At 34.8% G+C, this 11,939-nt stretch overlaps 1 protein-coding gene across 3 annotated transcripts; it reads right to left on the bottom strand.

Moving 5' to 3' along the window:
• Window positions 1-7,177: 7,177 nt before the first annotated feature.
• Window positions 7,178-11,109, bottom strand: LOC120259157 (protein CURVATURE THYLAKOID 1C, chloroplastic). Of its 3 annotated transcripts, none has more exons than XM_039266702.1 (7): window positions 11,021-11,109; window positions 10,723-10,831; window positions 9,289-9,380; window positions 8,739-8,825; window positions 8,353-8,415; window positions 8,231-8,268; window positions 7,178-7,483 (listed from the first exon to the last, which is right to left on the bottom strand). In XM_039266702.1, exons 2-7 carry the CDS (start codon window positions 10,823-10,825, stop codon window positions 7,429-7,431), a joined length of 438 nt encoding a protein of 145 aa, XP_039122636.1. In that variant the 5' UTR covers window positions 10,826-10,831; window positions 11,021-11,109; the 3' UTR covers window positions 7,178-7,428. The 3 variants fall into 3 exon arrangements, with proteins under 3 accessions (XP_039122636.1, XP_039122638.1, XP_039122637.1); XM_039266703.1 differs by lacking the exon at window positions 7,178-7,483 and adding an exon at window positions 7,917-7,971; XM_039266704.1 differs by lacking the exons at window positions 10,723-10,831; window positions 11,021-11,109 and adding an exon at window positions 10,215-10,239.
• Window positions 11,110-11,939: the final 830 nt, after the last annotated feature.

Genomic DNA, 11,939 nt, shown 5'->3' with positions numbered 1-11,939 from the left:
TTCAATCCGCTTATGTTGTTGTGCTGAATTTTGTCAAATTCTTCCACTTCATCGGTAGAGTTCTCTTGCTCAGATTCCCCCTGAATTTATAAACAACCTTCTCAGACTCCGATGAATTTCCACTTTCACTAGCTTGGCTAGGTTGTTCATCTTGTGCCTCAATCCTTGTAAAGTTAGTGTCATTGCCGTCCTTCATGAACCATGCAAAAAGCTCGTTACTACTGAGCTCTCATTTTTTTGTTCCATAGTACTTAATTCAGAATTATTCTCAAAATTTAGATGATAAGAAGCCCATTGATTTAAGTAATGAGGAGCAAATTCTTCTTGATAATGCACCATCAATAATGATTTACAACAAAGTATGTTGTAAAGAGTAGAAAGGGTGTATTAGTTAATATGCATAGAATGAAAAATAAAAACAAGACAAAATAAATATTCACAAATAGAAAAATAAAAAAGACTAGATCATTGAGCCAAAAATTTTTCTAGTATTCTCGGCATGTCTCTGGCAAAGGCCCCAAAAACTTGGTGAGTCATCTCAAGATACTCTAAAAAGAGAGCATACGACTCCTCGGCTACAAGTGCATGGGTCATCAAGTAATAACTTCTCATGCAAGCATGAGAGGGCCATATTCCCAAGGGCCCCGAGATCTATGATTACTTCCTTTTAGGGATCATTGTCTAATCGATAGAAATGGATTTGTTGTTTGTCAAAATAAAAACCAAAAGTAAATAAAGCATGCAAGTAAATATAACAAGCTAAGAAAATGCAAGGATGAAGAAACCAAGTGTGAAGGAATGCCTCGGGCGAGGATTCCCCCAGGAGAAGACTAAATACGGATGGCAATGAACACTTAAGCACAAGGTTGGCTTGATTTTGGTCCGCTAGACTCGGATGTCGACTACCCCGGAACCTCCGTGGTGTAACCCTCATCCAATGCGGGCTCCTCCATCCGGAAGTGACCCCTATGATGTCTTTGGGAACATGGATTCTTGGCTAGAGTAATTATAATGCTTGCTTTTGGCTAAAATTACCCTAAACCTCGCAAGGAGCTACTAATACCTAGAACCTCCAGTGTATTGGTACAATGAATCCCCCTTCAATCATCATATGACCTAATACAAACTAGCATCCCGCCAAACAAGTATTATTCAAAATCAATTCCTTGGAATCCATCCAATGTAGAATGAGTAAGAAAATGATAGATTTAAACCAACAAACAAGGAAAGCATTCAATTACAAAATATAAATGTTATCCATATAAAGTCTTCTCCCAAGGTTTACCGAAAGCCAGGTGGCCTTGGGAGTCTAGTTTGACATGACAAAATGAAAGTATTCAAAATACATATAAAGCATGGCAAGAATGATCAATGAACTCCCTCGAAATGTCGGCCAGAAGATGGTGATGAGAACTCGTCGGATTTGTGCCGTCAAGTTCCTTGAAGCTCTCTTTGATCCTCCCTTTCTTCTCTCTTTCAATTGCTTTCTAAAATGGACTCCTTGGGTGAGAATTTTGTCTAGGGTTGCTTGAAGGTGGATGATGATGAAGCTCTCCTTCAAAACCCTACAGATGGGCATTTATACCCGTTCATGTGCGTGGGCAAGTGTGCGGGCGAAATTGAGGCTGCACAACCCTCTTTGGTCTTCAAAATGGTTCACCCCCAAGGCTATGCGGGCTGGTGTGTAGGCCGCACACCAATCTGCATAAGGGCCGCATAGCCCCTTTGTCTAGGTTGTGCGGTTTGTGCAGAGCCTGCACAAGGCCTCTTTTGGCTTGTAACTTGGCGAGGTTCATTTGGTTTGCGTCCGGAGTTCATGCAAAACTTCGTTTCTTTATTAATTCTCTCCGAAATGACTCAAATAAGTCTCATCCTTGCATATATGGCCTCCTGATGTCCTGAGATGAAATAAATACATAAAGTGAGTAAAAAGACGTCGACATTAATCAAAAGTGCATGAAAAGTGCAAAGAGTTTATAAGTAAAACATGGTGTGTTTAGACACTTATCAAATCCCTCAATACATGGTGACAAAGTTAGATTCTTGTGGGAAAGGAAAGTAAACCTTTTTTTTTTAACAAAATACCCTCATACTTTTATCAAAAATACTTCTCGCTCACATCTTAGGTTTTTCTCAAACACTCAACCGCCCTTTCAAGACAAAACGCCTTCATCGCCCTTTCTCCAACCAACCCAGGGCGAAGAGAATTTCATTGCACACCATCTTTGATCAGGTATATGAATATTTCCATTGATTTCTTCTGATTTAGTTGTGTTATGTTCTAATTTAATGTTATATTTCCTGATTTTGTTGGTTTTATGGTTTGATCTAATATATTTGGTTGGTTTTATATTAGCTTCTTATGATTTGGTTGTTAGGTTTGAATTGAAAATTTTTCCTTGGTTTTGCATAAGATGATATTTATTCAGATATGAAGTAATTTTTTAATGATGCCCTAGAAGCTTTATCTAATTGACTAGGATGGCTAGGACTACGAGATTTTAGAGGTTGATTTATGCTCCATGCCTTTATTTTTTTTTTTCAGCATTCTAGATGAGTAAGTTCAAGATTATTTATATATGTTGTGTTCTAGTAGGAACAATTTAGATATGTTATAAACGTGACTTAACATTTTAAACTTGTTATGAATGTGGCTTGTTATGAACAACTTAAGCTTGTTATGAATTCGACTTTTTATGAATGTACAAATGGGTGAACCATTAGTTATATTTTGAGTATTATATATTATGATAAAATACAGACTATTTTAAATGAATTATTAATGGGTATGCAATATACAAGAGTTCCAATTTAATATTTGTGGATTTTGAGGTTGATGGTTGTTTATCTTTATTTTATATGCTGATGAGTTTCTTAATGTACATAGAAAATTAATTTATTATTATTTTAATATTAAAAATAATTAATAAATTATTAATAACTATAATAGCATAAGGCTATTATGCTATTATGTCAAAAAAAATTCAAAAATACTATCTCATATCAAATATAGAAATATTATTTTTTATCAATTTAATTAAATATTTCAATGCATATTAAAAAATATTGTTGTTTCAAAAATTATTTTTCTATTAATTATATTTTCACCAATTAAATTCCATCACATCATTATTACGATAAACAAAATGAGAATCCACAATAACACCATTAGTGGATCTATACCAAAACGGCAAAACCCCTGCAAAACTTTCCTCATTGTCCTCAATCTCCCCAAGCTCCATGCCTACAAGAATGGCTTCTTCCCATTTACTTCTCCTAGCTAGGGTTTCCTTGCGAACCATTTCCTAAGCCCTCCATTCCTCCTCGTCGAGCTACCTTCCTCAATCCCTCGCTCTCTGATATCCTCCCCTCTAAAGAGGTACATCTCCCGCATTTCCAGGTAAACAGCTCTCTCTGTTTTCAAGGATTTCTTCTAGTTTTGTTTCTGGTTCTTTGGATGAAATTTTTGTTGATCGGATTAGATTACCGCTGGATTCGTGATGCCCGGTGTCCATGCTGCCTCTTCATAGGCCTTGTTTAGATTGGTTTCTTAAAAAAGTACTTTTTTTAAGTTTTTATATGGCTTGTTTGGATTAGCTTTTGGAAAACCCAAAAGTGCTTTTTTATAAGTTAAGAACTTCTGGGTTCAAAAAGAGTTGTTTGCATTAGCTTTTCTATAAAAGCAGAAGCTGTAAAAAAACTGCTTTTCAGCTTATTTTACTGCTTCTGCTTTTATAGAAAAGCTAATTCAAACACAAAATACAAAAAAAAAAATGCTTAATTTACTCTGGAGAAGCACTTTTTTCCAGAAGCACTTCTACTAAACTAAAAAAAAAGCACTTTTTGGAGAAGCCAACCCAAACAAAGCCTAAAAATGTTTCTAGAAAAAAGTGCTTCTCCAGAGTAAGTTAAGGTTTGTTTGTATTATCTTTCTTGTAGAAGCAGAAGTTGTAAAAATAAGCTAAAAAACAGTTTTTTTCAGAAGCGGGTCATGACTAGCTTCTGAAAAAAAACATGATTTTTAGCTTTTTATTTTTACAGCATCTGTTTTTGCAGAAAACCCAATACAAACAATTTTTTTTGAAACCAGAAGTGCTTAACTTATAGAAAAACACTTCTGGGTTGTCCAAAAGCTAATCCAAACAAGCCCATAGTGCGGTAGCTTCTGCTCGCCTAAAGTTGGTCCTTGCTCCAGAGTTTCAGAGCTGGGGCTGGGTTCCTCAAGGTATTCCCTCTTCTTCTTCTTCTTCTTCTTTGTTCTTTGATTTATGCGGATTCTTTTAGGTTTGTTTTTCTTTTATGAGCTTACTTGATGTTACTTTCACCCTTTTTCACTAGGATTTAGAACACGTTAACAACCTAAAAGTAATTGAATTTCAACTGATCCTAGTTTTCCTTGTCCTAATTGGTTGGTTTTGGGGTATGGATCAAGAGGTCAAATTTGGTAAGCCTTATGTTTTTTTCCTTGTTATTTGTCTCCATTTATGTGTTTAAAGCTGGAAAAGTATCTTTTTTAACTGAAGCTCAACTAGATGATTATATAATTTTAGCTGGAGTTTAGAGAGGTAGTTTTATCAAATGCTTCACAAATCTATTATTGTAATGATAAAATGTGGGCCGGTCCAGTCTTAGACTCTTAACCAAGGGTATGGTTATGACCTTCTCTGTGCAGTATCTGGATCTGTTCTATGCATGCAATTGTGTCCTTGAGTGCAAAGAGGATACTCGAAATAAAGCTTGGCAGATGAGTTGTGACATCGTGATCATAGTGTGATTTATGGTTCACTCTTATTATTGTTGACAAACTTTTGTGAATTAAGACTGTTAACAGGGGCGGACCCACATGGGTGGCAGCCAGGGCTGAAGCCCGAGCTGGCCGACAGGAAAACCTTAGAAGAACCGTGTCCAATAAATTTTTTTATACAAATATTAATGTTTAATAATATTTTATTTGTATTTAGCTAACAAGTAATGGACATGGGCTTGAGTGGTTTGTGAGAGTTGAATGATGTGAGCCCACCCTGGTTCAAATCCTAGAGGTTACAATATTAAGTTTTTAATAATTTTAGTAATTAAAACAAGTTTTTTTTTCAAAAAAATTGTGAAAATTTTAAAAATTATAAAAAAATAAATTGATAATGTGGCATGACAAATGTAAAAAATTCAGTAATGAAAATTTGTCTTATTTAAAAATTACTAAAATTTTTAAGTTTTAATAAAAATTAGAAACTGCTCATAACATCCATCACAATGACGATGAATTGACTTAACACCCCTTACCGATGAGTTTTGGGATTACGCCAGCGGTGCGTGGTTGAACTAAGGAGAGACCATGGTTGAGCTAATGTAGAAAAAATTAAAGGGTGTCGAATATGAGAATATTAACTTTTATTTAAGTCCGGGACTGAACTAAATTCTCGGGTCCGCCATCTGATCTAGCATCACGGTTATGTACATAGACACTAGATTGGGTTGATTAGTTCAAGTCATAAAGTATTTGGAGTGTTTGGAATTAAGGAGTGAATCACTTGTAGACACTTTTGTTTTAGATGAGCCCAAAGTCAATTAAGTGATCAATTTCTTAAATTCCCACTTTATTGGTGATGATTTCATGTTGCATGAATAGTTCTTATCCCCTGCAATCTCAAGTATATTTCTTTATATTTGATGACACCAATAGATCCAAAAATTCACTTGCAGTTAGTCATGGTTTCCGTATCATGGGCGGTTATTGATGCTAACATTCTATTCCTTGTTTACTTTTTTCACATCACTTATTTGAGTTTTTTCCTTGTTGAATGGGCACAATGTGTCTTCGCATGGTTCGTGATTTACTTAGTGATAGAATTGGCTAGTTAACCTGTCATAGCATATTTGCCTTTGAATCCCTTCCCTTCAAATTGTCAAATCTATGTGTGCTAGTTTTTCTCTTGAGGAAGGGTCAAGTAGTAATTAGCAGGCGATCCTTTTCCCAATGAATGCTAATGCTCACTTTTGTGATTCATAACCGAGAAGGATGCAATTGAGATTCTTGTGTTTAATTATACAGCATCGCCAGCAACATATTATGAGATTTAGATGTTTATAACCTTGTCTCTCCTTGTTTTGAACAACTGGATTGTGCTGAGTCGAATCCTTTACAATTGGATTTCCTCTGTTTTTAATTTGTCATGTTGAGACTAGTCATGTCTGCTAAGTGGCATATGAAGATTTTACCAACCTTGCTAATAAAGTTCTTATGTTCATGTTCTTTTATTGCTTACGGATGTATGCCAGTGTAAGTGTGTAATGTGTATATATATATATATATATATTTATATTTGGCATATGCACTAACAGTACACTTTTTGGGATTCTTGTCTAAGCCCTTACTGCCGTCTTTTGCATCTTAGTTTTGAATTATCTGCGGAGCTTCCAGAATGTCATTAGTTATCAATATTTAGAGGCTTTGCTCTGTCACATCTTATCATCCCTGTTCAGATCACGCTGATTCTAAGTTATGCTTAGTTTTACTGTTGTGGCAGATAGTCCAAAGGTAATTATTTTTTGAGCATTTGAATGCCTAACTCAATTTTGGCTATATCTTATGCAGGCCTTTCAATGCCTTTATGACAACATTTCTGCTTGGTCATAGAGATGATGTGTTTCTAAAACTTCGCATGTTTTTTGTTTCCTGAAATTCCAAGAAACTAATTCTTTGGTTGTCAGACACAAACACTAATCATTTGTAGACATTTCATGTGCTCTTCACTTGTTACTTTCTGGTATGAAACTGCCTTACAGAAATTACTTGAGAAATTCAAACCATTTTTTATTAAATGAGATTGTTGGGGTTGTCTTTATTTCAATTTTGAATGCGATGAAGAGCATCTGCTTCATGCCAAAAGGCAACATTAAAATTGGCCGAGCCATGTTACGGACTAACCTTGCTCCTACATTTCATGTGGTGTTATGTTATATTTTTCTTTTAATGCGCATTTTCTGTGAAAATATACTTTGTTAATGTGCAGATCAACCATGAAACATGCGCTTAACTTAGGTCATTTTCCATGCAACATCATGCCCTAGTTTCCTTGAAGCAAGTTAAGGACATATCAGATTTAACTCGACGACCAAATGACTGAAAGGGGAAAAAATAAAACCTGTTTACTTGTTATAAGATTTGCAATCAGCAATGTAAGCAGGACCAATCAAATTTTACATGCAATCTGATAGTTTACAATACCCTTTCAAAGATACAATGCAACAAAGATATTTACACAGGATACATATTACGTGGCAGTGTGGCACACATATCACAATATTTAGTTCTGGTTATGATACAATGAACTTATTCATTCAAGCATTCAGAAATTCAAGGAAGCCAATCGAAAAAGATGACAACTAGCAAAATCTAAACATTGTTCTTCGAGTGTTTGCAGAATCTTGTTATTGGCCAAGGATATCAGATATCGAATTCTTAACATTTCTCACCAGCTCTTCCCTGCAGACATTCAACAAAGAAAATGTTAGACAAAAATAAGTGGGTGAATGAACACTAGTGCAGAGACACAACAAAAAATATTATATATAATAATGAGAATGATGAACACAATAATGCGAAATACAGAGCTGGAGGCGCTATGTTATACTTTCTTTCCTTTTAGTAGTTTTATCATCACTGGTTACCCAATATTTTGAACAATTTGGTGCTTAAAAACAGCCTTTTTGTTCTAAAGAATGCCAGGTTAGTTGATTCATTGGGTTAATCCTGGTGGTGGTCAAAGTTTGCTTGATTATTTGTTATGGTCCATTAAGGTAAAAAAAAACAACAAAGTTCATTTTAGCCTGTAAACTTGTAAATTTGTTTGTTTTTGCCTTTGTTCTAACTGTTAATACACACAAATGTACCTCAAGATAGCAGCTGTTGCCACAGATTTTAATATCCAAACCTCCACCATCCTACTGAGAAATTAAAATGATAAGCAATGCCTACATCACAAGAAAATCTTAAGTCTCAAGCAACATCCATCAATCAAATCATATTTCATTGTAAGATACAAATCAAAATGGAAATAAAAACTAAAAAGAGAGCTTGAGAAAACAATCAACCCAAAAGCTTGGAAAATTGAACATTCTAAATTTAAATATATAAATTAGACAGATAGACGAAAACAAAAATTATAAAAAAATTGTAACTAATGCTATTTTAAAACAAAATTTATAAAAAATTGTAAGCAAAGCTATTTACCTGTCTGGTTTGAATAGGATGTACCGGTATATAAACCACTGTAGAAATTTAGGAGGTAACTTGTTAGAAAAAAGGTTAATAAAAAAAAATCTCTATAGAAGAAATAATTCCAAATTCCATACCCACGAGAACCATATCCCAATGAATTCTAGAGCACTAGGGATAAAAGGAAGCTTGTCGATAGCCTGAAAAGAAAGATATAGTTAATCCAAAGTATAAAAACTAGGGTTGAAAACAAAATGTGCTTAAGCAAGCTATGCCTGTTTCATTATTAAACAATCAAGCCAAATTCACAGTAAAATCAAGATGAATTCAAGAACCTTCTGAGTTGCTTGATTATTTGACTTATACCACTGATTAGAATAGTGCTATCAATTTATACAACAAGGTCCAAAGCTAGTTAGAAGGAAATTTGAGGTGGAAGCCTCAACATGTCCTTGTAGGAACATAAATTCAACTGCTGGATTTCATTTATTTCAAACTAGAAAATTAAGGTTATTGAAATTACTGCTATAAGACTACTAGATGCCCAAAATGCCGCAATCGCTGCAAATCCCAACCCAACAAGAGCAAGTCGGTCTTCAGAGTTGTTCCACTGTTTCAAAGAATAAAAAGTTAAGTCTATCAGAATGTTATGAACAATGTACTATAATAAGACCAAAAGCATCTTATGCCTTAAAAGAACAAAAAGGAACCAGTAACAAAGCAAGACCAAGAACACATAGTGTAAAAAAAGGTAAACTAAATAATTATCGTTTTCTTCTGATAAATTTCCTTGTCATCAAAGTCTTCATCCAACGACTAACATCTCCATACCATCAGAGAGCTTTACTCTTGTAAGGATATGTGTTTTCTTATTCTTATGATATCTTGTTGATGGAAATGAGGCATCCAGATCGTCCAAATCATCATTACATCAAAATATATAGAGAAAGCTATTACCATATTGTATCTTCACAGTCGAAGTTTCTGCATCTATCATCCTATTTAGAGATAACTGTTCAAAACCAAATGTTTCTAGATTTAAGTTATTGGATCAAGCATAGCACATAACCTACAGCATTTCGGACATATTTCACAAAGCTCCCAGAGGAGGAATCAGAATCATCTCCCACAGCCTTTGCAACAACTGTGAAGCATCGCTTTCTACCTGCATCAAGATAATCAGTAACAAAACAATGAATTTCAAGCAAACACATAAAAGATGAGGACGTTGAAAAGTTATCAAACCAAATTTAATCTAGGTCAGGTCTAGATATTACTGGCCTTTAAGTTCTTGAAAAGAACTGTCTGTGGCTTTGTATTGAACTAAAAGATTACACTGTAGAAGAGTATATTAAAAGATCCTGGTCAATAACAAGAGAGAGGACCATGACAAGGGTTTCTCTACAACTGTAACAGGATTTTCATGAATACAGAATATGTCTGTGTATATGTGTGTGGGACACTAATATTAGGGTTATGAATTCAGAGAAAGTGAATGCCTTTGGCATTTTGGCTTTTGATTTCTTGTGGAAGGGTAGCATCTTTAAATCCTTTACATATCTAATGAAGCTTTGTTTGATTGTCTTTATGGTGAACGGTAGACCATAAGACACAACATATTTTTGTCAATTGATTGTTCTCTTTTTTTCCCTCCTAATTGCTCATCTTTTTCGGTATGAAGCCCTACATGTAGGTTTGTTTGCTGTAACATGAGCAATTCAATTCATACATGATAAAAAACAAAAGCCAAACATCTTTAAATAGATAACTAAAACTAAAATGATTCAGCACCATACCTCCAATTCTATAACTTCATATTAAGAATATTACAGATGAAAATATTAATTTCTTATCAAAACCTCACAAGCTAATTTTGCACAAAACATAATAAAGCTATCACTGAAAACAGAAAATTGAGAGCCATAACCAACAAAACACTTCAAAAGGCATAAATAAGTCCTTTGAAGAAATAAAATGAGTGATCAGATATCCCACGGACTCATAAAGCCTATTTATTTTTCTTATTTGGCTTCATTTGGTTTTTACACCAACGCTCACAGTTCACCTCCAACTCTCTCTACCTCAAAATTCCAAATTTCTCTCCACCTCTCAATCTCCTCTAACCTTATCTCTCTGTTCACTTCTTTTCTCCATCGTACCAGTCACCACCCAAGGCTTCCTTTATTTGGTGCCCTAACTTTCAATTCTATCTCTCTTTTTTGTCCTAACACCAAATTTCTCTCTCTCTCTCTCTCTCACTCTCAATCAATCAATCTCCCCTTATCTCTTACCAAATTTGTCACTTCTTCTCTATCTGACAACTCAATTTCTTCCACGCATTTCATCACTCCTTCAAAACTCTGAAAGCTATTTTCAACTTTTGAAGTTTTGAAGTCCATGACTATGCAGAATACAGAAATCACAAAAGAAAAAATTATAAACTGAAGGAAAAATAAAAAAAAAAAACAGATTTTCAGCAGATTTGCAAGTGGATCGTGAGTGCATACCTCTAGTGATTGTGGAAATAGGAACATATGGATTTTTCCTGAGATAAGTTCTGTTGCCATTAAAGAACAAATACGGCAAAGCGATCGCAGAGGCAGAAGCCATGTTCACCTGCAACATAGAATTCAAACAGAAATAATGAATTTTTTTTTAAAAAAAAAAAAAGTTGGCCAGAAATCATTGTAGATTTCTCCAATTTCAAAAATCAAAGTTGGGTGAAGAACAAGCAAGAATCAAGAAATGGATGATATGGAGATTATAGAGCAACGAAGGATTAAAGTTCCACGTGGCGTTCCTCACCGTGATGGATTTTGGAAAGGGAAGGATGGTAGGGATGATTGAGCTTGGGGATGTAGCTAGCCACTAGTCATCGGGAGATATTTAGATGCGCGTGTGTTTGATATTTATATAATTTATAAATTTTATTATTATTATTATTATTATTATTATTATTATTAGTGGAAATTGCTAAAACCCTTTAAGTTTGTAAAATCGCTAAAAACACCCCGTTAGTTTTTCAGATCCCCAAAAACCCCTCCTTTTAAAAGTCCCATGTTTTTCAAACCCCAAACCCTCATAACGGATGTGAGCGGAGTGAGTTTCAAATTTTTGAACGAAAATGCCCTGCATGGGGAGTCGGGGTCGCAGCCCTATCGGCGATTTGAGAGGAAGTGGGCGGTTTTCCGTAGAGGTAACTCGAGACGAATTTATTGGAGCTCGTTTAATTGCTTTTCTCAACTCACGTCTTGACTTTTCCAGTTTCAGTGCTCTCGAAAGTTATCTCTCACGGGAAGCCTCATGAATTGCGTTCATCGACTTTTCCCTTTTCCACGGTATCTCGAAGGAGAAGTCCCCGCATGACTAGTTGGCATTTCACCGATCTCTGCAATCTAAGGTATTGAGTATGGTTTTTATGTTAACTGCATTACATACAAAAGAAAGATTTTTCGGTTTTGTTTTGTGCTCTGCTTTTTTGTTGGAAGATATTAAGTCTGCGAGGATTTCTACCTGGGGTTTTTGTTAGTCTGCAGGGAGATTTCTCAGCTGGGGTTTTTGTTTTGTTTTGCATTTTCATATGTATCACTATCGAAAATAGTTTTTCGATTGTTATGATTTATGTAATATTTATAATGTATATTTCCGCTTTCGTTTGATATGGTTGCGATACTAAATGAGGTTGACGTTTAAGAAATGAGATGTTACTGAGTTTTAACATTTG

This window comes from Dioscorea cayenensis, chromosome 4 (assembly GCF_009730915.1).
Source record: "Dioscorea cayenensis subsp. rotundata cultivar TDr96_F1 chromosome 4, TDr96_F1_v2_PseudoChromosome.rev07_lg8_w22 25.fasta, whole genome shotgun sequence".
Classification (NCBI taxonomy): Eukaryota; Viridiplantae; Streptophyta; class Magnoliopsida; order Dioscoreales; family Dioscoreaceae; genus Dioscorea; species Dioscorea cayenensis.
This window is presented reverse-complemented; position numbering and strand designations above follow the sequence as displayed.

What these genes read in the sequence shown, in the direction of transcription:
- LOC120259157 (XM_039266702.1), bottom strand. Translation starts at nt 10,825, where the DNA reads ATGGCTTCTGCCTCTGCGATCGCTTTGCCGTATTTGTTCTTTAATGGC. An exon ending in TGAAATATGTCCGAAATGCT is followed by an intron (nt 8,826 to 9,288) that starts GTAGGTTATGTG and finishes TCTTTGAAACAG; the next exon opens with TGGAACAACTCTGAAGACCG. An exon ending in ATCCTATTCAAACCAGACAG is followed by an intron (nt 7,484 to 8,230) that starts GTAAATAGCTTT and finishes GAATGTCTGCAG; the next exon opens with GGAAGAGCTGGTGAGAAATG.